The 26,190-nt window shown below is 43.8% G+C and overlaps 1 protein-coding gene, 1 long non-coding RNA gene and 5 other non-coding genes across 9 annotated transcripts; 3 read left to right on the top strand and 4 right to left on the bottom strand.

Annotated features, from left to right (window-relative positions):
- Positions 1–425: 425 nt before the first annotated feature.
- Positions 426–21,316, bottom strand: arhgap27 (Rho GTPase activating protein 27). 3 transcript variants are annotated; one of them, XM_035613832.2, is made up of 19 exons: positions 21,177–21,316; positions 20,725–20,819; positions 19,256–20,048; positions 9,808–10,281; positions 8,474–8,713; positions 8,283–8,363; positions 7,664–7,786; positions 6,599–6,685; positions 5,009–5,076; positions 4,770–4,857; positions 4,378–4,479; positions 3,996–4,094; positions 3,712–3,811; positions 3,399–3,533; positions 2,511–2,609; positions 2,330–2,407; positions 2,046–2,177; positions 1,805–1,910; positions 426–1,584 (listed from the first exon to the last, which is right to left on the bottom strand). In XM_035613832.2, the coding sequence occupies exons 3-19, from the start codon at positions 20,003–20,005 to the stop codon at positions 1,407–1,409; spliced, it is 2,940 nt and encodes a 979-aa protein (XP_035469725.1). In that variant the 5' UTR covers positions 20,006–20,048; positions 20,725–20,819; positions 21,177–21,316; the 3' UTR covers positions 426–1,406. The 3 variants fall into 3 exon arrangements, with proteins under 3 accessions (XP_035469725.1, XP_035469726.1, XP_035469727.1); XM_035613833.2 differs by having other exon boundaries at positions 5,009–5,070; XM_035613834.2 differs by lacking the exons at positions 19,256–20,048; positions 20,725–20,819; positions 21,177–21,316 and adding an exon at positions 13,244–13,552.
- LOC124849432 lies at positions 19,281–22,284 on the top strand. Its single transcript, XR_007029856.1, has 2 exons — positions 19,281–19,422; positions 19,502–22,284. It is a non-coding gene; the product is annotated as an uncharacterized LOC124849432 (long non-coding RNA).
- Positions 22,051–22,165, top strand: LOC118288152. Its single transcript, XR_004785809.1, has one exon. It is a non-coding gene; the product is annotated as a U5 spliceosomal RNA (small nuclear RNA).
- Positions 22,285–22,970: 686 nt separating the features above from the next.
- Positions 22,971–23,085, top strand: LOC118288154. The gene has a single exon (XR_004785811.2). It is a non-coding gene; the product is annotated as a U5 spliceosomal RNA (small nuclear RNA).
- Positions 23,086–23,478: 393 nt separating this feature from the next.
- LOC118288153 lies at positions 23,479–23,593 on the bottom strand. The gene has a single exon (XR_004785810.2). It is a non-coding gene; the product is annotated as a U5 spliceosomal RNA (small nuclear RNA).
- An 834-nt stretch (positions 23,594–24,427) lies between these two features.
- On the bottom strand, positions 24,428–24,542 carry LOC118288157. Its single transcript, XR_004785814.2, has one exon. It is a non-coding gene; the product is annotated as a U5 spliceosomal RNA (small nuclear RNA).
- Positions 24,543–25,233: 691 nt separating this feature from the next.
- Positions 25,234–25,396, bottom strand: LOC118288150. Its single transcript, XR_004785807.1, has one exon. It is a non-coding gene; the product is annotated as a U1 spliceosomal RNA (small nuclear RNA).
- Between the last annotated feature and the right edge of the window lie 794 nt (positions 25,397–26,190).

Here is a 26,190-nt window from a genome sequence, read left to right as displayed (position 1 = left end):
AGGGAAAACAGTACTGTACTTTTTACCCTCCCATATTCAATTGTCAGCTGGAATTACAATTTATGAAGGATATTCAGAAACAAGTCATCAATGTACAAAATATTATGCATCGCTATCCATTAAACAACCTAAAACCTGCACCTCGACTACTTGAAGATACTAGATTTAAAGGTATATTACACAGAGTCAATTTTATTCGTGATCAAGAATTTTATACTTTATAGTATTATTACTTTTACATAAGTTAAGGATTTTGAATAATTGTTCCTCCACAGTGAATCAGTTGTATGCCTGCGACATGTGTAGATGAACAATCTCAGTAGAATCATCCTTTTAAAAGATCTGACTTCTGTCTATTCTGACAGTGTTTATTTACAGACCTTTTTTTCATTGGCTTTTTGACAAGAATAAACACAGAGCCTACCTTTTTTTTTTACAAAGTTACTTTATTATTGAATAACTTGTGCATTTCCAACACCTTTGAGCATAAATATGCCATCTATTTCTATTTACAGGAGATCCGTTTCTTCTAATATCCACTTTTTTATATAGACAGATTGACTATATCATTGAAGATGTTTTACATATTCATATTTCTATGTTATTGTACATTTTCTTCAAGTACAGCATGATTGAACAATTACAGTTCAGTGGAAAATAGCCTATAGGTTGCACAAGTATTCTAAGTCACCATTTAGTTCAACGGCAAGATATTGGTATTAATATTTCATCTTTATACATTTCTATATTACAATAAAAGACTTCATGGGGAGAAATGAAAATGAAAAAATACAGGATTAGAATATAATCTCAGTTATTGCAGTATGTGATACAATTTAATTTTAAATCCAAAACAATATTTAAAGTCATTAAACTAAAATAAAGATGGAAGCAATCAGTGATCATTTCTTACAGAAAGAGAGAATCGATGCATCTGTCCCGGGTTTGACATGCGTTCTATTGTAGCTGCGATTTAGACGATCCAAAAATAAACCAAAGAATAAAATATAAACAATTAAAATCTCCAGAAAGTGACGCGTGAGATTAAAACAGTTACACTCTCAGGGAGCGAGAGCAATCGGACACAGTCCTTCATCTATCCACGAAACCGGCTCAGTAGCTCTGAGACGGGAATCCGGACCACACCGGGTCAATTTCCAATCCTATAATACTGTCAAAGATAGTTGTAACAGTGTGTGAGCCTCCTATGGAGTAAATCTGGACACAACAGCGGTTAAACATGCTTCAAATATTCTCCGCAAAGACTTATTTGAGGGTCCCTTTATCTAGTTTTTACGTGGTTAAACTTCAAATGTTCTGAGCAAAGGAAAGCTTGAAGAGCCCTTTAACTTATTTCAAAAGACAGAGTTTCGTGTCCAGGTCTGCGCTGGAGGCCTGCGACTGCTTTAGCTGGAGTGGAAGATGCGCTCATATTCGTTCAGAATGAACTCTACTATCTGGTTCTGGAACACCATGTGCATCGCGATGTTGGACCCCTCCATTTCCGGCCGGAGCAGCGTCGGACCGAACACAATGGCAACGTTCTGCACGGTCATGCGATTGTCCTCCCAGAACTGAATGACCCTGTTAAAGAAAAGAAAATAATCCAAGGAGTTATAGTTTTCCTGTTATTATTATTACTTATTTTTAATGGTGTGCGTTGTACAGATACAGCTACAACACTTATTTTTTTTCCACAATCATATTCTCTTATTACCTTCATTAATCTCTCTGTGTACAAATTCTCAAACTATTGTCATGAAACACACACTGAGATCAGAAGATGAAAAACATTGATGTGTACCTGCATAAATGTCCAAAAAGTATTTCCATGGTATCATGATTTGGAAGGGGAAGTGATTTGACCAGGTCACGCATGCAAGACACTTTTGCATTGTGATCAGGAATTCCTAGAAAAACAGGATAAATGTTTTATTAATCAGTTATAAATAAACCAATATATAATATATCTGCATGGAACAGGTGACAGAGTGTGTATAGTTCCATTTAGTTGGGCAATTCTATGGATTTGGACGTCTGCTTACTGATGGCGGCGATGAAGTTTTCAAAGTGGCTGTACGGGAACAGCGGCTCGGGAAGCTCTCGGAAAAACAACTTCAGCGCTCCGGTGATGACGTGCACGTCCTCCCACTGGCCGTCCTCGAGGTCCAGTTCCTCTGTTTTAACACAAACGGATGCACGGCCCGTTACAACACGACAGGGGGCGCTGCCGTCTACGCCGAGACTCTGCAGCGTCTACTTTCCCCTGTACGCACAGTCATCGGTTGCATTATTCAGTTCACTACATGTGAACTCGAACGGACTTTACCATGATCTGCCTTGAAGCGTAGTTTCTGGATGACAGCGAGGTTCCCGCTCACTCTATAGAGTCCATCAATGTCTAAACCTGTAAATGAACATATCACGTGGCACCAGTTAGTTAACCGCTGAGCTACTGCACACACAGAAAGAAAAAAGACTTTGACTTTGATAGAAACAAGGTGGATCACCTCTCCTTTCTACTGCTTTGACGCATCTCTCCACAAACCCAGGGACTGTGGTCCTCTCCTGTGCACACAGTGTGGCCAGGTGGCAACCGAACACGCTGTCTGAAGGGAATAAAAACCATCATCGGCATTATTATTATTGTCAATATTAATACTGTAGTAGTGGTTCTAGTATCAGTATTATCATCCAATTGAAGATACGCATGTTGAAGGTATTAATGATCCTTAGATTATACAGCTAGTTAATCAATTTGAGAAAATGTGGGAACATTAAAAATAAGTCAATAAACAACATATCTTTCACATCAAGTATTATAAAAAAAACCTATGGATTACAGTCATACGAGTATAAGAGCCAAATAATTATCAGAATACGGAAAGGTGTGAATTCATCAGGGTAATATTATCAATTCTTTGAGTAAAATAATTCATTAAAACAGCCTCTAATTCTGTATCTTACTCTTTTGAAGTAATTTGGCATCTTACCCATTGGTCACAGATCCCGGTTTCCGGAAAAATAACCTCTTACTAGCACTTCTTTTTCGTCTGGTTTTTATTGTTTCCATATTTATTTTGATTTCATCACATTTACTTTTTATTTGACTATGTATTTTGTGAGTAACATCAACACTTTGACTATCTTAAATCTTATCATCGATTATTATCTCATCTTATCTTGTGTTGTGTTTTTGTTGGGTTCATGTTTATGTGTTATGATTTTCATCAAGTAAAACGCCACTGGTGCTCAGCGTCTGTTTGGGTAAAAATCATGAACTTGCAGTAGCTCCTGGGTTCATTTTCTCTTTGTACCTTTTTTCCATGAGCTTCCTTTCAAATAAAAAAAAGAAGTAGAGAGAAACCACAGCACAACGTGTCCCTGTGTGAACGCACCTCGGATGTAGCCCTTCTCCTTGACGGACTGCAGCGTTGGCCGTTTCAAGAGGAACTTCATCAGCTTGGTTCGAACCCTCCTCTGATCGGAGTCTCCTGCAGAGCTGGATGAGTGTGTGACACTCGGCCTGGAGGCTGCAGAGAGAAAATATTAGACATTTAAACTGGTTGTAACCGAAGCTATATATACAGTATATATATATATATATACATATATCTGTATCTAATATACTGCATCTAATTAGGTCAAAATGATTCCGTCAGTCATTCCGCAATTAAATCAGACATGGTTTGCTTTCACTGTGAAGCTTACATCTCCGTTTGTCTAAGGTCGCTCTTTCGTCTTGCTCCATGTTGGGAATCTTCTCGTACAAATGCCCGTCCTCCTCCTCTGAGTGATGGTCCTGGTACTCCTGATGAACAGACGTACACACTTATCATAATGCAAAACTACACGACTCACGTCTATAGCCTTACATTGACATCAGAGAGTGGTGTTAACCGTCTCATTCAACTCGCAGTGTTTTTCCCAAAATGTTCCCAAAACCATGAAATCACTGATTTCACTTTACACTTATGCACATGAGAAGTACTTACCAGTTGTCGTATGGTGTCCATTAAGACTTTGTACCAGTCGCTGATGATGCTTTCTGTATCGTACTGTATCAGAAACTCCACACCGTTCTTACCTTTTAACTAAAGGAGACAAAAATTAGATATTACAGACGACAGTTTTGTCATTGTTTTGGCTCTTGAGGGCTCTGAAAACTTTAACTCTTGAAATGAGTGCATATAACACACAAAGTTAGGACTGTTTGGTTTAGTTTGTTCTGGTTGTTTAGTTATGATTTCTGTATCTGATGACAGCTGATGAGTTTTTTGGTCACTATACCAAAAAGAAAAATTGGTATGTGTTATTTGCTCAAGATAAAAATCCCACATTTGATTAATGTCCCACGTCAACAAACGACGAACAGACCTCTAAAACGTTCTTTTTGCTGGATTTGTCCTTCGAGGCCCAGCCGATGGCGGCCCCTCGCAGGTCCACCGTGACCTCCGGAACAATCTGATTGGTCTTGTTCTGCATCCAAGGGGAGAATACAGCTGTTCACCAAAAACCGACGCATTCCAAGAAAAAATCCCGGCTTCGCTAAACAAGAGCTGTGACCGTCACCGTCAGCTCACGACCCGATGGGGGGTTTGCACATTGGCGGTACAAAAACAGCCGGCATCACGCTGCAGCTTATGGTTTCATTTCTTTTCTCACGTGCGAAACATTGTACCGAAGTGCAGACAATGTATCAAAAAGGATGAGGCTCCGTCTCCTCCAGGGACGTTGCAGGCGTTAAACATGCGAGGGGTCGAACATACCGAGGCTCCTGTCGCCGCAGACTTTGGGTCTTTGTGGAACGTCAGCACTCCTCCGTGGAGAACCGTCCATGTCTGGGCCCAGTTTTTCCTGAAATGGCAGAACAAAGCCACCGGAGCGCTTCAGGGGAAGATGACACACGACTCCGAACCCAGGCGAACTCGGAAAAACTGGAACGTGAGAATGTCATTCCTGCGACGACAAAGAAAACAAATCCCGCAAAAGGGACGTTGTCTTTTACCTTACTTTCTTGCCGTTTTCGCACACTTTTGTTTTGTTGAGAATCCCCGCTTTCTCCAAGTTCTGCACCTTAAAGTGAAACACACATTTTAATTCCTTGTTGATTATATGAAATTGTTAACTCTTATGCGCTAACACAAATGACGCGGTGACACTGTATGCGGGACACGCACTTCTGGCTTCAATGCCGCATCAATGGAGACATGCATGCAGATTGTGATCGGTGGCCTTCACATCCAAACTTCTCCGTCACAATCTGTAAACGGTGATGAATTCCTCGCAGCATGGACGAAAAAGAACTGCGGCAGGCAAATTTTCATTGCGTGGTGAATTTGTGATTAAAAGGAAGTTGTAGTCTCAACATCGCTACACTGGCATCAACAGAATATTTAGTCTGGTCTATTTATGTATGTGGCTGAAAATACAAGGCTCTCAATACTTCCTGAAAAGTTTATAAATAATCATATAGTCATCTATCATATAGATCATATATATATATAACATTTTCTGAAACCGCTGCACACTGCAGGTTTTTACTCACTATGACTCGGGAGTGAATGGTGCATTTGTTGGGGACAATGTTTAACTACGGGTTGAGTGAGTTTACTTTTAGTGAGTGTTTCCTACAGCAGGACAGCGTTTGAGGGTCGGACTCAAAATATTGTTCATGATCATGAGGGAACTCCACCGCACAAGGCCGTGAGACACATCAGGCTCATATCAGTTCATCGATGGTTGTGAAACTTTCCACATTAAGAAAAATATAGAATATCACAAGACTTAGAAGTATTAATTTATTATTATTATTATTATTATTATTATTTCTGCAACTCCCAACATTTTCAGGAGCACGTTCTGCTTGCTGTCACCACTCCTCCCTTTTCCTACTCGTCCTTCCCCTTCTAATGGGATTTACAGTATAAGTCAAGTATAAAAGGGGGGAAAGGAGAACTAGAAAGTCTTTCTTCAGTGCAAAAATGCATTCAGAGAAGTGTCTGGAGACATTCTGAGGCTTTGGCAGGTTGAGTTAGACAAACATAGTAAGGGGTTTTCCAAAGTTACGGTATTTTTAGAACAATATGTCCTATTTTTATTACTTTCCTTCCACTGCGGCTTGGTAAGAAAACACAGAGGGAAGAGCACAATATTTTTTCTTCTCCTAGCACGGGAAGCACATCACCACAGAGCTGCGCTCACACATGCACCGGCAGCCCGACATTGCAGCTCATGAAAGACGGGGTGGTTCAAATGTTCTTCGACGCGTTGGATGCAGGGAATGAAGCGCACGCACATGTCCAAGTACAACAGGCGCTCCTTGAGGGATCTACAGTGACACCTTTGGCTCCGCCATAGATAAGACTTCTCGGCCATCTATGTGCTCAAGCTCAGGCGAGACACTGAAACTAACCACCCACGTTATAGCGCAGCCACCTGGAGGTCAGGTAATAGGGGCTTCTCCAGGGTCTAAACCCAAACGCCTTAAGAGGGAGATATAGAACAACATGAACTGTCAGGGTTTTTTGTTTCTTCTCAGCATTGAGATAACCTGGAGCAGTCTGAGTATCACTGGCACGACACAAGGCGCACTCACGTTGTGCTGCGTCTCCGGAGAGTTCCCCGTGCTGGAGCTGTCGCTGCTGTAGTCCGACGTGTTCCTCCTGTGAGTCGGGACCGACCGCTGAACGAATGGAGGACGAACAACGGGAGGATAATTAGACCAGAACATCTAAAATGCAACTTAGATAAGAGACATACAAGTAGGGCATTAAAGGTTTTTATAAAAAATCCCCAGATAAGGTTTATGTTCCTGGCTGAGGAACATAAGTTGGTCAATATACAATGATAGGTCTTCATCACCACTATCAATCTTAACATACACACGCATGATGTGGCCAAAAGTAAGTGGACACATCTGTCCATAAACGTGTGTGTGTGAGTGTGTGTGTGTGTGTGTGTGTTTGTTTGGCTCTCAATGCTGCAGCCTACAACCACATTTCAGACGGTAGTTTGCTTCCGGACTTTGAGGCAACAGTTTAGGGAAGGTCGTTTCCTCTTACACCGTGACGGTGTAAACATGCACTAATCCAGCTCGATCGAGAAATGGTTTTCCGACCACGACCACATCCGGTCTATCCTTTCTGGGACAGACTAGAGCGCCGTCTGAGGCAGACCTCATTACCCGACATCATTACTGCTCCTCACCAGTGCCCTCGTGGCTCAATGGGAACACGTCCCGGCGGTCGCGCTCCGAGATCACGTGGAAAAACGTTCCCGGAAGAGTGGAGGCTTGTGTAAGAGGCTACGGTGTTGGTACCAGATGCTCCATAATTATACGTGGGGTGTTGTTTTTGTCCACATAAGTTTGCCCATGGTTGTGGGGGGGGAAACAAGGTGTTTGTGTAAACATGTGGCCCATAACCCCGCCGCTCCGTCCTCAAGCTGTTGCCGTAAATAAGAGTTCCGTGCCGTTGATTTGCTATATAAGGGTTAAAAGCCTCGCAGCGATGGCTTGATGAATAGTGACTCTCCCTCGCTACTTTTGCGCAGCTTAATGTTTAAGCCGGCTGACACGACCTGGAGGCGTGATGCGACATGTGCATGTACATGCAGGAGTGTGTGTGTGTGTGTGTGTGTGTGTGTGTGTGTGTGAATGTACCCCATCGTCCTGGGCGGAGCTGAGCTGAGCAGGTCCCATGGTGTGTCTCCAGTTTTTAATGACTGACACGTTGTCCGCCTCGACACCGTTCTCCACCCTGGACTGGCCAGGAGCAACAGGGGCCTGGAGGGAAATACAAACATTTGAAGACTTGAGAGATGACAATACAAACACAATCAGTTTACATTTCAACCAGACGAGGGTCAACTTTAGCCCTTAGTTATGCCTCTCTTAGGCGACTTAAGCTGCTTTTGGACTGAACTTTTCCGGAGGGGCTGCATGTGATGTCCGCAGATGTTCCTGACAGCCTCTTAGAAAATTTACGGAAAAAAATGTCCGAGTGAGCCTGTGCCGTTTTCAGGGGTTCATGTCTAAAAAAAAACTGCTTTTGATAAATGTATGCATGCTTGCCTGAATAATACAGATATGCATATCTACTTTATATCCTGCAAAGTGTTTCTTAGTTGCCTCGAGGCTAGAACCTGATCAGTAATCACAATGGAAGTTCAAACTGGTGTCTGAAAACTGGATCCAGCAAAAACAAAAAAAAGGAAATTAAATAACATAAAACTTAAATCCTGGCTCTGGTGTAGTTTTAGAACCACAGAAGGATCTTTACCTCGGGCAGGTTCCACTGAGACCTTGAGCCGTCTCTCAGGTAGTAGTAGGTCTGCCCTCGCTCATCCACAGACTTGATCCACTGTTGCACAACGAACGTTTCTTAGTCAAAGATTGGTTCAATGCCACTGATGTTGTGAAAGAAAGAAAACAGAAGTATTTGTAATGACAAAAGTAACGGCTTGGACGCACCTGATCTGGACAGTGTTCACTGGTGAACACCCAGGTCCCGTTGGGGTCCACGGCGAGGTTCCAACCGGTCGGGGTACTGCGGTCCAGGTTGGCCCTGGGGATGACGGTCCGGGCCAAGTGGCTGAGGGTGTACTCCTTCTGGAGGGTGGGAGGTCCCGTGGCAAAGAGCTCATCGTAGGCCTCTGGCAGACCAGCAGCCGGGTAATCCTCCGAGGGGTAGTCCTCCTCAGGCAGTGGAGGCTGGGGACGTGAACAAAGGTGGATACACACATTAAAACACACACACACACACACGCACGCCTGAAAGTAAAGTGAGAATATAAAGCAGCCGATTAGTTTTAGGGTATATTTTTGGATTATGACGCCTTGTATGTAATTATTTGGAGTTCTGAAGATGGAAAACTATCCAGCATCTCATATAAAAAATATTTGATTAAAAATAAATAAATAAATATATATATATATATATATATATATAAACAAACACATAAATTAACATGATGAACATTTGTGTTAACAAACAGCCCCTCCGGAGAAGTCCAGGAAAATGTCCGGACCTCAGTGCATGTCTGAAAGCGGCTCAATCGATACATAATTTGTTTGTAAAATCGGTCCAAAATTCAAAGTCCAAAAAGTAAATTGCAGTTATTTTACAGACAAAACTCTCAGCAGGAAAGTGATTATTACCATTAAATGTTGAACTATTCCTTTAATCCTCCCTGGGGAGTCGTGACCTGTCAAGACTGGGAGCATCTGCAGTAATCATCGAGACACAACAACTGACGCGGGACAGGTTGTTTTTGTCCGTTGAAATGTTGCTACTGTACATACAGAGCTCCAGGACTTTCTCATGACTTTTGATTAAATAAGTCACGGCATTTCCGTGGCCTCAAAGTATCTTATCTTCCCCGCCTCGGCCCCTTTAATGTTCTAGCTCAAGCGCCGAAAAAGAGTTATTAATGAGGAGAAGAAGGAGGTCACTCGTGGCGTGTGTTGTGGAGAAAGACAGCGAGAAAATCACGCCACGAAATATGTGGAATAACTTGAATAACGCAAAGTGTGGAGTGTTTTCTCGATAGCCCCTCTAAATCCAAAAGCACTCCAGTGAGAGAGCATTCTTTTTTGCTTACCTCAAAATGTTGAAAATAAAGTTAGGGGAGATTCTGCACTAGCGCCGTTTCCTATATATCCTACCGAAAATGAGTCCTGTCTGCCATGTTGGCGCAGGAGATTTCATTCCCATTAGAAGCCGATTGTATTTACAGCTTTCCCCCTGGGTGAAGCTATAACAGGAGACAGAGCGAGGCTAAGTAGAGCGGCCAGGCTGTCCTTACCGGCCCGTCCTCGTGGAACCTGTGCACGCTCATCGGCTCCATCAGAGCGGGATACGGGCTCAGCTGCTCCGGAAGCTCCCAGGACGTCTCCCCAGACATTTGGTTGTGGAAGTAGGGGCGACCGCTGGACTCATCCACCAGCTGCTCCCAGTCCGAGGTCCACGCGGGCGGGGAGGAGGCGGACGGAGGGAGGACGGGCGACTGAGGCGGCGAGGGCGAGCAGGGCTCCTCTGCGGGGAGACGCCCGGGGTCCGTGGGGGAGTCTAGAAAGGGATGGTCCCAGGTGGTGTGCCCCGAGGCGGGGTGGTAGTAGTACTCCTGTCCGCTCTCCTGGTCAGTGTGCACCTCCCACGCCTCCGGGTCGAGGTAGGAGGGAGAGCAGGACGAGGGCGCCGAGGGGGGCGACTCGGAGATGCTTTGGCGAAGCTGCGCTACGTTGACGTAGACGGCTGACCGGAGACTTTCATTCCCCGCCTGTGGAAAAGGCCCAAACAGAGAAGATGTAGAAACTTTAGTCCATCCAGTTTCCTGCACATTAACGCGAGCCGTCAAATAGCAAGTCTTAAACCCCCACAAACAAGATAAGGGCCGCGTCGACCAGTGTCGAGTGCAATCCTTCCGCCCGCTGCTCTCACTCTTAAATAATCAGCCTTCCGCATCTAACAGAGCTCAGGAAGTGGCCAAAGGCTAAAAAAAAAATAGATAGAAAAAAATAACAAACCACAATAATGATCATCACCTAATTCTATTTCTTGTGCACACAACAAAAGGCCCACACACAATATATTAATGCTCTCGGGTCAAAGTTTGTCTGTACTGGTCATTCCCTCCGGACTAATGGAGACTTTGTGCCAATAGGAAGTGTGTTTGTGCAAAGAGAGCTTCGATGAGCAACTGATTATCAACCAAAGCCGTGGACACAATCTGACCAAAGGGGCAAACACTTCTATAATCAATGAAAACTCTGCGAAAACTTTTGGGAAGCTGTTAAAAAGGAACCCCCACGTGGAGTTGTTTTAACAAACAGGGCGGCACGCGACTCCAGTCTGCCGCGCGGCTGGAATAGGTCATGCAAATCGACCCCCGGTCGTCACAGCTAATTTGTTTAAAGGACAAGCGCCGGGCGCGAGCGAGACGGCGTGCGATGATGACAGGCCGCCTCGCTCTGTCCCAAACTGTGATGCAATGAGCGAAGTGGCGGAGGTCCACACTTGAGATGACGCCTGGCCGAAGTAAGAACTACTGTCGTCCGTCTCTTCTTCCTTTGGTGCTTTCCTTCTCACAGCGGTTCCCCACCGCGAGAGTCCCGGGATCTACAGACCTGCGGGTCCTAGATGCCTCCATGACGGCAGAGGCCGCGTTCTATTTCAAACTGCGCTTCGAGCGACTCGTGTCTCACACCATGAGCTTGATTTACCTGAGACCTGTGTGTCTGTGCCGCCGCCGCCGCCGCCGCGTGTTCATCACTGTGATCGGCGTGCAGAGGAGCCTACATGTGCAGGCCGTAGTCAAATTGGCCGCTTGTGTTTGTGAATTTAAGCGACTGCAAGGGGAGCCGTCACAAAACCCCGTCATAATGACGCGAGGGTGTTTGAGCAAACTTCTGGAATGGGAATTTAACCATTTTCTATTTTAATCGCGCCACTGTGGCTCAGGAGGAAGGGAGCGGGGCGTCCGCTGACCAGAGAGTCGGCGGCCTATACGGGAAGCGCCCAACGCGCGGCACATGGAAGTTCTGTGTGAATGTGTATGTGAACGTGCCGCGAAGTGCTTCGGGCGCTCGATGGGACTAGAGACGCGCCGTTCGAAAGCAGAGTCCATTTAACATACGCGTGCGAAACACACGCTCCTTCATTAGCAATGCTGAATTTTCACATGAGTGTTTTTTCCCGCCTCAGGAGATGAAGACAAGAAGTAGTTAACGTGAATAAAACAAATATGTGAGCAGAGCAACTCTTTCTTTTTTGGCCTTTTTAGATGTCATTATCATTATCAACTGTTTCTTTATCTATCCAATGTTATCACTCTGCTGACTCTGCCCCATCATCGATCTCACTCCAACCATGAGGCGATCAATACAGACAACCCGACAACCGACCCCCGGGGGCAGATCGACTGCAAACAACAAACAAGGCACCGCGACTACACGCAGGAACAGAAACAGATACAGAGGAAATGAAAAGGGTGTTTCATTGATCTCTGAGATGGCTGGGCCGGAATGCCCCCGTTCCTTTGGAACAAAACCACCGAAAACCCGAACCACGTGATGGACGCAAAAAAGACGAATACTGTATGCACAAGCGGATTACATATCGACAAACCCTGTGATTCAACGGTGGCATAGATTGTCATCACTGCACAAGGGAATCTTACCACTGCTAGTGGAGCACTGGCATGCAAATACTCAAATACAATATTTCATTATCAGTTGATGTACTCGAAGAACTTTTGATGCTACTTTATTCTTCTACTCCATTACTTTACAGGGGACCTTCATTGCGCAGCTGTGATAATCACTTTGTTATTTTTTAAAGATTTAACACACAAAACATGATTGTCTTATAAAATACAATGAGATTCAAACCAGTTTCCAAACTTTTTGGGCTTGTGAACCCCCCCCCCCCCCCCCACAAAAAAAAAGAAAAGAAAAGAAGGAGATATCTATGAGTTTGTAGCTGCTCCATCGAAACAAGACATTCCTTCCTTCCTCCGCGATCATGGCACGACCTCTCACATTTAACGTGAGATTGTGTTACATTCATAGTGTGATTGTGATAATCTCATTTAGAAGAACCCATCAGTCACAGGGACCAGTTTATGTTGACTTTTGATTTGATAAGAACATTTCGCTGATAATACAATCACTTGTGGAGCTTCTTTCTTTTCCCCCCCCCACTCTATTTCAGCATCTTCACAGTTTAAAGATGAACAGCCTCAGTTTTGGGTTTTGTCTTTCTTTAAGGAAAAAGAACAAAACTCCGGAATCAAAAGGGACATTTTGTTTGTTTCGGGAGAGCACAATTTTAAGATTGTCCAGTCACTCTTGCACCCCGAAGCCGCTGCAGCATCTTATACCTATGTGAGGTTACACATCGTGACACTGGTTCTCCGGTGTTGTTATTTTGATCTAAGGACTCTGCTCACATCCACAATAAGTGACAGCACACAGAACGGACAAATTCTGACCGTAACCCCAGAAAAGGACAGAGGTAAAACACACAAACCGACATGTATGAAAGGCCGAGCTGTCTGCGCAACAGCTGTTGACGCCACTTCGCTCGGTACAGGAAAAGAAACAAGTGCAGAGGGTGACATGTCTACGCAGAGCAGGAAGCGAGACCGCCATCGAAACACACGCAGTCCGGCGACCACACTGGTTCTCTTTATCATGCATGTCGAAATACGCGCTGCCTTGGCGCCAGCGGCATCAACCTACCTGAGGGACCGCCGGCAGGGTCAGCCCCTGCTTGGGCCGGTGACTTGACCAAACCCTGGAGTACATGTCCACCATGTCTATATCGTTCTGCTGAGAGGAGCCATATGTGTCCGAGGAAAGGCACGAGCGGGACACACCGAGCCCGAGCGACTCAAGCGAGTTGCGCGACCACCGTCGATTAACTTGTGATGAGAGCGCGAGAGAGAGAGAGAGAGAGAAGGACGAAGGCACATTCAAGAAACACACCCTCGAGCTCACATCCTCCTCTCGCTGCAGCTGTGACAGTTGCAGAGCAGATAGAAAGGAGAACTGTGTTACAATAGCGGCAGGAAGGGACTGGGTGTGTGTGTGTGTGTGTGTGCCTACGCATGAGTACCCTTGCACAGGATAGGGGGCTGGAGGGTAACTCTCTGTCTGTGCGTGTGTGTGTGTGTGTGTGTGTGTGTGTGTGCGCGCTAAAAAAGCAGACACAATGAATACAAGGCAGAGAAGCGGGTTGGATAAAGGGGAGCAACATAAGCTTTTGCAGGTCACTTCAACCTACTTCCTGTCTGTGTGCCCGTATGATAAAAAAGGAAACGACAGAAATGGAAACGCAGCTTTTAAGAGAGCACATGACTTTGAGTTTAGAGATACACCCAAATCAACCAAAGCAGAAGACAGGTCCCAGAACACGAAAGCGACTTAAAAACAAGACAAAAAAAACCCCACTGTGCTTTCTTCTGCTTCCCTAAAGTGTACAGTATTCTCTCCCAGCGGGTCACTCGGGGGCAAGATTTGGGGAGGGGAGGGGGGGGGAGCAATCATTTCTCCAAAATATCAACATCATATTTGGAGAGCTGACGGGCGGCTCTGACAAGACAACCGTCTTGTCAACAGTCCCACGCGGGGTACAAGGCTGGAAACAGGAAGTCCAGTTGTTCAACTGACACTTCCTCCTACAGGGAGACAATATTACCCAGACGGCAGACATTGTGTGTCTGTTTTGGGTCGAGGTTTTTAGGTCAGGGTTGATCCCGAGGGCGGGGGGGGGGCGACGACTTTGTAGATGGTAAAACTTGCCGATTGCTTTGTAAGTTCCAGTGTGATTAACGGGGCAGTGAGCAATTTTGGAGAAAGATTGTTTCACTGTTGATATTTGCATTTCTATTACCAGAACATAGTCTGTTATTCAAACGTGCCTAAGGAGGAAGACCTTGACAACTAGTGTTGTGTCTGATGTTCCGCGAGTCACAGCCAAGTTCAGTCTGCAAAGAAAAAAATAAAACTGCATTTCAGCTCGTTTCACTCACGACGTAAAGAACTCGGCGTCTAACAAGCGATTCCCCCGCCTGAATCGGAAGAAAATAATCCGGCGGTGCGGTGCGGACAACCCTCTGCCCTCAGCAATGCATGAAGCAGCAATCTGCTTGATTACTTAACCACATTAGCACTCATCCAATCAGACAATGGAGGAACCGAATTGGGGCCCAAATCACGCCACAAAGCACACAGTCGAGCTATTGAATCGATGTGCCCCCCCCCCTTACATCACACTCTCCGCGGCCCTGAGTCCAGGAAAACTCCACATTTCACTCAAAGCAGACTCCGTTCTTATCTTTGCCCTGCGGGCCACGGGTCTGCGTTCCAAACGCTAATAATCGGCAGATATTGCTCATACGTGACAGATTCCTCCCACGCTCATTTTGTAGGTCAAGTGTTTACTGTGCAGGAGGAGGAGGAGGAGGAGGAGGAGGTGAAAGGGGGTAGGGGAACCATTTTTATGTGCCAGTCACTGCAATCCCCTCTGAGGAAACAGGAAACCAGCCTGTCAAAAATGGAGAACCTCGCTCTTCTGCAAAGATGACGTGGAGTCTATCAGGTGCGATAACATATCAACGCACAACGCTGCGAACGCGCTTTGGCACATCGGCGACGTCAGCGCTAAACTCTCCCTGAACACCGATTGTGTTCCTGGTGGGACGTACTGACTGCGACGAGCACCGCGATCGAGTGTGTCATTAAAAACATCGCAAAAACATTTCACCAAAATAGTAATGACACAAAAGACATTCCTGCTCGTATGACTCATGCGACTCGCCGCACAGACCAGCTGAGGCGTCCTAGAGATCGTCGGCGCGTCACTCGGTGGAGTTCTGCTTCTTCTTGCCCCTTTGCAATGATGTCTCAAATAATCCAACTGGCTGTAAACTGATTTCGGAAACGTCCGTCTGCCTCGGCTCTCATGTATCACTGTCACACTATATTTGCCAGAATCCTCAAAGACTCTTCTTTCTGACTGCTGCTTCTTATTATCCAGAAAAATTATCTGGGGAATATATACAGTCTGTTGCATGAATATGAGATTTAACTGGATTCCCAATTTGTACCTCTTGTCAAAATCTAAACAAAGACAGTATCGTTTGGATATGACATATCTTCTGGTGATGCAAAATCTAAATAGATGCTATCAGTTGTATTTGGTGTTTCTTTCCAAAACGGTCTACTTTCATACAAGATAACAGTTCATTTGTGCACGTGTTTGATGAATGAGTAAGGAGATTCAATTTCTGGTTACCTCATTTGGGAAAAACCACTTGCAACTGCTAGAGAATCAGAAGAAGATTCTTTAAGGATTCTGGAAATGCCTTTAAAAATAGTTGTATTGCAGGTAAATGGGTATTTATTTAGTAGCTGCCAGCTCTGTGTTTTGAATGTAAAGGTCAATACATGAGAGGTTCAAACTTGGGGCCCTGGCTTGTCTGACCCCCGGTCATGAACATAAAGAACATATAGTTCAAGTTTGTAAATATAAAAACACACAGGCCTTAAACTGAGACAGAATGTACAAAATCAATCTCGCAAACTTTCCACACGTCGCTGTTCCCAAAGCATATGACTGATATCAAAAATAACAGCCTGTCCTCACCGGGTAACAATCAGGAAGCAGAAGCTCCACGCACCTGCTCTTGATATACACATTGTGTGTCAGGTAGGCATGTTCAGGTACGCGGAGGCCCCACGACACACTCACACTACCTGTTGGAGCAGTTTCTTGGCATTTGATTTTGTCAGTAATTATTACTGCGCTGTTGTCATCGACGTGCTCGTGGTTTTTCCTCAAAACAAGGACAGAAAAATGTCCAGTTAAACGTCCTGCGGTGTTCACAAGGGGACGAGGCAACAGCTAACCTTTTCTGTTGATTGCCGGTGATCAATGTGGACCGTTGGACCCTTTGACTTTTTGAGCGACCGAAAGATAAATCAGACAAGTCGTGCTCAAATATCTATCGTGAACCTTCGGAGAGGCTCGTCCAAAGAGCAGGTGACGCACGCTGCTGCCACATGAACACAACCATAAGTCGAAAATGTCACGAAACGGAAAGAGGCCTGAATTGTATATTTTTTTTAAAATTAATCAAACTTTGGATGAGCAAATCCCAACTGGATCTGTCGTCCACGTAGCAAACTTAATATCCCACACGAGCTTCAAAAAAAGAGCAGCCAACATGGAGCCTGGATACCAAGTGACCTACATTTGGGCTAATTGCAAGTTCTGCACAGCACATGTGAACCGATACGTCCGCTGCATGGCACTGAAAGCTCCAAAGCAATGCTTGCTGGGAGTCAGGCCAGAACCCCCCTCTCGCTCACATCACCATGGAGATGGCCCCTCCATTGTGGGGGTGAGAATGAATGCACTTGAGGGGTCCTGGCACGTCTGCGGTCCTCATTCACACTTGTTCAGAGGAGAAACTGAAACGCACAAACTATTAAAAAAACAAAAAAGACGAAGAAGAAGAAGAAAAAAAAAGATTTTCAAATGCACAGACTCGTGTAAAGTGCATCCTTGTGAGTTACAGTGCTGCGATGCGCACGCAACCACCGTAAAGGTAAACTGAAACATAAGACAAATATATATATATATATATATATATATATATATATATATATATATATATATATATATATATATATATATATATATATATATATATAGGAAATGTCAAAGTGCCGAGCACAGTTTGTTTAAATCTTATCAGACTCGTTTCTCCTTCACGACCTGACGTCTCCGTGCAACAGGTGCCAACACGCGCAGCTGTCGTCAAAACTCACCTGGACCAACGTCGTTTTAATACTGAACAGACTACATCCGGGCCAGAGGAGAAGGCTATAGGCTGTATATATTCATATGTATATATATGTATTCATATATTTTCGCCGATGTCTCATCGTCTCGGATCGGCCCCGGTGCCGGTTTGGAAACCAGGTAATAAAGCAGCGGGAGGAGGTTTTGGGAGCGGCCGCCTGCTTTCCCTTTAACTCCTTCCTGTCCGCAGACGGAGCCGACGCAACCTGTTTGGAACCTGTTCTGGAGTCGGTCTGGACACACACACACACACACACACACACACACACACACACACCTTCCCCTGAAGTTGGTAAGTAACTCACCTGGTGTTACCAAGAAGAGCGCAGCGGAACAGAATGCAAAAAAAACCAACCCAAAACAGCTTTTACGCACCAGATACGCGCAACGTTTCGCCGGGGAACGACGCTGAGATCGTATTGATTCAGCTGCTTTTTTCTCTTCTTCTTCTTTTTTTTTTTTTTACTGTGGTGTTAGACAGAAACACCTCTCTGTCGGCCAATTGGAATGGCACGAAGGGGAGAGAGAGAGAGAACGAGCGGCCATTCATATGCTGATGAGGCTGGCACAGACGCCGTGAACCCGACCGGTGCGCGGTTCTCAAGTCTGGACCTTCACTGCCCCCCCCCCCCCCCCCCCCCAAAAAAAACACGTAACAAAAGGAAACTCAGTCTTAAGATACTTTCAGTGGTGAAGAGTAACTGGGTAGGTTTACTTTTGCAGAAGAACTGTGGTTAAAAGGGCAACTTGGGGGATTTTTACCCATCTCAGTCAGGTTTTGACATGTGGTGCAAAAGAAAGTTGTACTACTCTTTTTGGTGGTTCCTGAAGGGAGCCAAAGGAAATCTGGTCAACCGATGTGACGTCACATGCTGACTCAAGCCACGTCACTCTTGAGTCAGCGTCAGTTGGTGCTGAAGACTACCATATTTTTTTTTATATCAAACAAAAATAAACCTGGGGGGAAGTGAATTAAGTGGTAATTTAATTCTTTAATGAGAAAGAAAGTCTTAACATTACAAGGATAAAGTCCTTAATGTAATGCGGGGGAAACAATCATGATATTCCAACAATGAAGTTATAATTTAATGAGGAGAAAGTCACAATATTATGAGAATATATTTGTAAGTGAATGAGGGGAAATAATCATGATATTCTGAGGAAAAGAAAGAAATGACCAGCCCCACAAAAGAGGCAATTTCCCCAGAAGTCCGTGTTGTTTATCTCTTCGGAGCAGGAGCACTTATGATTAACGTGGTGCTGAATTTGGCAAAAGATGAAGTGCTATCTGTGAAACCGATACCAAAGGATTAACAAAACAAGATAGGCAGGGGGATAAATATGTTAGAACAGATCGGTAGCAGGACGCCTGACCCCTCAGATTTATGCAGTGACCTTTAACCCCAGACTGGGAAACACTAGCAAGTATTAGACTCAGGTCTTCTCCGATGTATTTATATCACAGTCAGCTGAGATCCTGTGACTATGCACAGGCCATCCCCATTGAACTGATCATGTGACCCTACTGTATTTATCACTCATGGTGTAGGTTCCTCCTATCAAACGCTTCTGCAAAGTAGTGACGTGCATTTCATATCTGTCGTTTTTGAGTTAGATTAACTTGTAGAGATGTTTTCCGTTCATCGGTATCAAAAAGGAAACAAATGTATTGTGAATTTAATGTAAGATGTGACAACTTCTTCAGGCGCTGTACTCTAACAGTGGCACAGGAGATAGTCGAGCTCTACCGTGTTACGTGGTCAAACTGCGCCCTCTACTGGCTGTGAAGCCACAATGACGCATGTCGACCTCATGCTGGATGTTGGAGCGATGAATGAAAACAAGTGTGACACAGTGTGAGTGATGATGCGCGATGTCCAAACCTGCTCAACGAGAAGCGCTTCAGTAGAAGAAGTCGCCCCGGCAGCTCGATCCGAACTCTGCTGCTGCTCCGAGGCCGATGGGTCGTCGCAAGCGACGGGACTGGGCGGATCGGGAAATGAGTCCCATTCCGGGAAGTTCAGCATTGGCGCTGTGTCGTGTTGGAGGGGTGAGTTAGGGGGTGAAGGGAAGGTCACGTCCTCATCGTCCACAAACGCCTGTGGCTCTTCTGTTTTATCTTCCCGCAGTGAGATTGTTGCCCGCCGCTGCTCGTCTCCGACCTCTGGCCCGGGGTGAGGTTCTGCGTACAGCTGCAGGCCGTCGGTTTTCAGAGTGCCTGAGTTGGATGAGAAGCGTCCCGCCGAATTGTGCGCCTCTGCGCGACAGCCCCCGCCGGTCTGTCCCTCGCCAGGAGCCTCACCGGGCTTCACGTCCGGTGTGTTCTCACAGAAACCAAAATTGGAGAAGCGGTGTGTTTCCTTTGAGGCATCTCTTGACGCTGCTTCACGCGGTGCTGGCTCGCTGTCGGTCACGCGCTCAGGTGAGTGCTCGGTGTCGGGAGAGTGGCCGGTCTGCTCCTTCACATACTGCGCGGGGACGTAAAAGGGCCTGGCGTGCCGGTCCCTGCGGACGCGCCACCAGTGGTCGTTGGTCTTCGACACCAGGATGAAGCTTTCGTTGGGCTTGATGGACACGCGGCGGCCGTCCTTCGCTGTGTACTCAAACTCGTGCTGCACCGACACGAGCCCCATGCTCCGGCGTGGCCTCTCGAGTCAACATCCGAACATCACGGAGCTGCGGAAATAGAGGAAACGTGAATGTGATGTGGCTTTCAAAAAAAAAAGAGAAGAAGCTATTATAAATGTATGTCAGTGTCACATTTAAACTGCACTCTGATATATGGGAAAACCCACCAGACTGATAAGATTTTGTGATATTTTTCTACTCCTTGTACTCCTTGTAGTACTTTTGTGTCATTTTGGAGTAATTTTTCCAATGTTTTATGTCTCTTTGTAGTCGTTTAGTGTCTTTTTGTCGTACTTCTGTATCTGTTTGTGGCCATTTTGACTCTCTTTGTTGTAGTTTTGGTTCCCTCTTGTCCACTAGCCACAGTTTATGTCTTTTTGTAGTTGTCCAGTGTCTCTTTGTTGTAGTTTTGGATAACATTGTGTCTTTTCTGTGTTTATGTTGATGTTTTATGCCTCTTTGTGGGGATTTTTGCAGTCTTGTGACTGACTTCACAACTAGAAATGTTATAAACAGCCATGGTTGTAATTACCATGAGGTTCAGATTTGAACGTGAGTATGAACAAAAGCGCGGCGAATATTAAAAAGCCACTTTCTTTATGCTGCATGTAGGAAAAGACAGGAAGTTGCTTCCATTTGCTGCAAAGCAACTTCAGCCTAAAGATCACTAGAGCAGCAGACTGAAAATTGCTGCGCAGCCACAAAACAGGAAGCCTGCACCGACCTAAACTCGGCGTCGGCCTGACGTCAGCCGGCAATCTCAGTTTTCTTCTCTGGGTTGGTTGCAGCCATGAAGCCCCTCAGCGTACTTGTTGTCTCCTACAACACACACGTTACGACAAAACGACAGTATTTTTGCGTTAGCAGCTATTTCACTCACGAGTTTGTGTTTTTTTGTAGCCATATTATTAAATCTTCACGTAAACCTGTTATTTTTAAAACGTGGGGAAACTGTTACACGTTAAAAAATCATAGGAATAATATAGAAAATCGAAAAAGTTAACCAACATGGGAAAAATGTCTTTACGAAGCCCCGTGACTCAAGTTAAGTTTAAAACACAACACACTGATGGATTTGGCAACTTTAAGTTTGATTTTACTGTCAGATACGTCCTGTCAACTGTACTGCTCAACAACTAATAACATCCTGAGGCTCCAGAGCAATAATTCATCTACCTGCCTGATTTTGTGCCCAAGGTTTTTCCTCCGTCAACAGCCGAGAGCCAGACTCGTACAGGCACAAGCCGCCGCCTGGACGCGTTGCTTCTGTTTCATCTGCCTCGCTCTTGTTTCCTGTTCCCGTGTGTGAATGTTCGTCTCAACCTGCAAGGGGCCACCAGCGAACATCGCTGCACTGACGCCACGAGAAATGGGAAGTCTGATTTTAAATTTGTGAGTTATTTTCGTGGCATTTTCCCGGACAGATGGGGGGGGGGAGGGCTGGCAAGAGCGGCAAGACCGTGGCACATTTATTTTGATATTACAACACAGCAATGCTAAAAATGTAAGAGACTATGTTTTTTAAAAAGGAGGAGGAAAAAGGGAATACTGTCTTTTCTTTTAGGCAGATGATAGACATACTAAAAATGTACACACAACACCATTCTGCCTTCTAAATGTCAAGGACACATGAGGAGGTGTATTGGTAGTTGTGTGTTTATCACCACTGACAACCGCTTCACCCACCACACACTGAAAAAGAAAAACGCCCTCTGCTGGAAGTTACACTCAACTACAATCGACCATGTGTTTTCAAGTTCTGTCGTAAGATTGTTGGAGTTAGGGAAGGACTTACCACGTGGGGGAGGTACCCCGGCCAATGTGTCACTACCCATCATGCACCGCGAAACATTTAAAACGCTCCTGAATTCATCGTTTGGATTTTAACAATTTAAAGTGTAATAATCGTGTCCAACATACGATAGAAGTCATTTCGCGCGTCCCCGTCAATCGATTATATACCTTTGGCGGACAACTGATTACGTGACACCGTCAGTGTATGATGTGTGTCGGCGCCTCACTCCCTCTTGTTTCACAAAGAAGTAGCAATACACTCATGTTTCTCTTCATATCGTATAAATCTTTCGCCTTTTACTAAAGATTTCCGTGGAGAGGAACATTATGAGTTCAAACGAATTTTTTGATGCCCTGCCTCGTGCGGGGCTTCCTGAGATGTTCAAAGTAATAACCCAAATTAATGAGCGAAATTCTCTATATTAAAATGTCTTAGTGAACAGGAGCAATAGGTGATGATTGAGCTGCTTGTTCAGAAATAAAAATGACACGACCTTATAAACTTCAACAAAAGAGTCGGAGTGCGCCATGTTCAATTTTTATGAATATTGTCTATGGTCAAAGCATAACTAAGTACGTCATCAGATACAACCAAAAAATAAGATCAGAATAAGTGCATGTAATATCAAATAGTATTTGTTTTTTTTATTACCTTTATTTATACAGCTAATGTCATTGAGACACGGTCTCATTTTCAAGAGAGACCTGTTTGTGACAATACAACAATCAGTTACAGACAGACAAACGGATTAACAATAGTCTATACACAATATATAAGTGAAACTGCAAAGTACATGAAAACTTAAAACACTAGAACATGCTGAAAACAAAAACAATTCGGGGTCATAGAAAATAATTATTCGAAGTAAATCTGTTTTGTTGTTTTTGGTGAAGCTTATACATCAAGTTCTGTGATGAAAGTGTTGGAGTAAGGATGGGAGGTACCCAGATCATTGCGTCACTACCCGTCATGCACCGCGCAAGATTTAAAACGTTCCTAAATCCATCGTTTGGATTTTAAAAATTAAAAAATAATAATCTTATCCAATATACGATAGAATTATTCCCATGTGTTTACATTAATCGAGCAAACACAGTGTTTGGACTCAGTGACACCGTCAGTGTATGATGTGTGTCGGCGCCTCACTCCCTCTTGTTTTACAGTGAAGGAACAGTACACTCATGTTTCTCTTCAGATCGTATAAATCTTTCGCCTTTTACTAAAGATTTCCGTGGAGAGGAACATTAAGAGTTCAAACGAATTTTTTGATGCCCTGCCTCGTGCGGGGCTTCCTGATATGTTCACAATAAAAACCAAATAAAGCAGCGAATTTTACTATATTGAAATGTTTAGTGAACAGGCGCAACAGGTGACGAATGAGCTGCCGTTTTCTCAGTTATCCAGCAGGGGGTGCTACACTTCCGTGTACTGTTGATAGACGAGGGCGATGACAAGATGCTCATTAGTTTGATGTGTGAGCTTTATTGTATCGATCACACATCGTAACGACGTGGACATATACTTATTTAAACACCATATGATTAGAGTCGATCAGGAATATGACTAGAAGTACACATGTGCCTCTGTATTTTAACATTATTGCAAACACTGATACCTTTAAGTCCTATTGGACATCATCAATTGTGCTGATTAATTTGGGTTATTACTTTGAACATCTCAGGAAGCCCCGCACGAGGCAGGGCATCAAAAAATTCATTTGAACTCATAATGTTCCTCTCCACGGAAATCTTTAGTAAAAGGCGAAAGATTTATACGATCTGAAGAGAAACATGAGTGTACTGTTCCTTCACTGTAAAACAAGAGGGAGTGAGGCGCCGACACACATCCTACACTGACGGTGTCACTGAGTCCAAACACTGTGTTTGCTCGATTAATGTAAACACGTGGGAATAATTCTATCGTATATTGGATAAGATTATTATCTTTTAATTTTTAAAATCCAAACGATGGATTAAGGAACGTTTTAAATCTTGCGCGGTGCATGATGGGTAGTGATGCAATGATCTGGGTACCTCCCATCCTTACTCCAACACTTTCATCACAGAACTTGATGTATAAGCTTCACCAAAAACAACAAAACAGATTTACTTCGAATAATTATGTTCCATGACCCTGAATTGTTTTTGTTTTCAGCATGTTCTAGTGTTTTAAGTTTTCATGTACTTTGCAGTTTCACTTATATATTGTCTATAGACTATTGTTAATCTGTTTGTCTGTCTGTAACTGATTATTGTTGTATTGTCCCAAATAGGTCTCTCTTGAATATGACATTAGCTGTATAAATAATCAATGACTGTATAAATAATCAATGACATTAGCTGTATAAATAAAGGTAATAAAAAAAACAAATACTATTTGATATTACATGAACTTATTCTGATCTTATTTTTTGGTTGTATCTGATGACGTACTTAGTTATGCTTTGACCATAGACAATATTCATAAAAATTGAACATGCCGCACTCTGACTGTTTTGTTGAAGTTTATAGGTCATGTCATTTTTATTTCTGTACAAGCAGCTCATTCATCACCTGTTGCTCCTGTTCACTAAAACACTTAATATAGTGAATTTCGCTCATTAATTTGGGTTATTAATTTGAACATCTCAGGAAGCCCCACATGAGGCAGGGCATCAAAAAATTCGTTTGAACTCATAATGTTCCTCTCCACGGAAATCTTTAGTAAAAGGCGAAAGATTTATACGATTTGAAGAGAAACATGAGTGTACTGTTCCTTCACTGTAAAACAAGAGGGAGTGAGGCGCCGACACACATCCTACACTGACGGTGTCACTGAGTCCAAACACTGTGTTTGCTCGATTAATGTAAACACGTGGGAATAATTCTATCGTATATTGGATATGATTCTTATTTTTTTAATTTTTAAAATCCAAACGATGGATTTAGGAACGTTTTAAATCGTGCGCGGTGCATGATGGGTAGGGACGCAATGCTCTGGGGACCTCACACCCTAACTCCAACACTTTCATCACAGAACTTGATGTATAAGCTTCACCAATCATAAAAATAATCATATTCTATGACCCCGAATTGTTTTCAGCATGTTCTAGTGTTTTAAGTTTTCATGTACTTTGCAGTTTCACTTAAATATTGTGTATAGACTATTGTTAATCTGTTTTTCTGTCTGTAACTGATTGTTGTATTGTCCCAAACAGGTCTCTCTTGAATATGAGACCGTGTCTCAATGACATTAGCTGTATAAATAAAGGTAATAAAAACAAATACTATTTGATATTACATGAACTTATTTTGATCTTATTTTTTGGTTGTAGCTGATGACGTACTTAGCTAAACTTCGACGATAGATGTTTAACGTAAAAATTGACCATGGCGCACTAATGATTACTTTGAATAAGTTATTGAGACTGAGCCATATTTATTTTTCGTACAGGATAATCAGGGGAGAGCGCGAACGCAGTCCCCCACTACCAGAAATTATGCAGTCGAGATTCCCACATTTGGGGAATTCGCATAGGTCAGAACGCCGAAGTGCAATGGCTAATCCTCGCCATGGGTGAACCACCTTCTTGATCATGGTATCTCCCCTGCCAGGTAAGTATGAGTTGTACACGTCACAGACAGGCAACTCCTTCACGGACACACCATGCTGAGTGATGGTGCCAATATTTTGCAAATAAAAAACAAACAAACTACTAATTGCAGGGGACTGTGACTCAGTCTTTACGGGAATTCAATACAGATATAAACGTGTAGAACAAAGATTATTTACATTTTATTTAATTAAAGAAATTGATAGATTACCCATCATGCAATGCCGTATTAACTATATGTTGAATGCTCGGATCCGATTGGTAGTCTACAGTTGAATGCTAGAATCTGATTGGTAGTCTACAGTTGAATGCTAGGCTCTGATTGGTAGTCTACAGTTGAACCGACCCAATCGTAGGGCGTAATTGTCTACAACTGTAGACTTGAGCTCGAATGTGGGAATCTCGACTGCAAATTTTCACGCTCTCCCCTGATCAAATGATTCAAAAATACAAAAACGTCTTAACGGTCACAGATAACATTATATCCAACAGAGCTGTTATAGGGCGATATGTTTTGTTATTTTTTTTGATAGCCTCTATTCTCAAAGCATAAGTGATACAGAATGAAACAATCATCTACGAGCTAAAGATAAGATCCAAATAAATAAATAGAATTTCAAATCATATTTGAAAGACTTTATTCCAGAAAACTCAAGTAAATATGGAATAATTAACAAGATACTATATGTATACGATGTAGGGGAACATGACAGAATGTGTATGACTACGGTGTACAATGTTTACCTTGACTTGAGTTTTAAACTGTATAAAACTAGAGTACTGAGCACAACAAAAAATATAAT

The sequence above is a fragment of the Scophthalmus maximus genome, chromosome 16 (assembly GCF_022379125.1).
Source record: "Scophthalmus maximus strain ysfricsl-2021 chromosome 16, ASM2237912v1, whole genome shotgun sequence".
Lineage (NCBI taxonomy): Eukaryota > Metazoa > Chordata > Actinopteri > Pleuronectiformes > Scophthalmidae > Scophthalmus > Scophthalmus maximus.
This window is presented reverse-complemented; position numbering and strand designations above follow the sequence as displayed.

Coding starts and splice junctions, on each gene's coding strand:
- arhgap27 (XM_035613832.2), bottom strand. CDS start 20,005: ATGGGGCTCGTGTCGGTGCAGCACGAGTTTGAGTACACAGCGAAGGAC. Junction 10,282..19,255: donor AAGCGCTTCTCGTTGAGCAG/GTTTGGACATCG, acceptor CCTTTTCCACAG/GCGGGGAATGAAAGTCTCCG. Junction 7,787..8,282: donor CTCAGTGGAACCTGCCCGAG/GTAAAGATCCTT, acceptor ATTTCCCTCCAG/GCCCCTGTTGCTCCTGGCCA.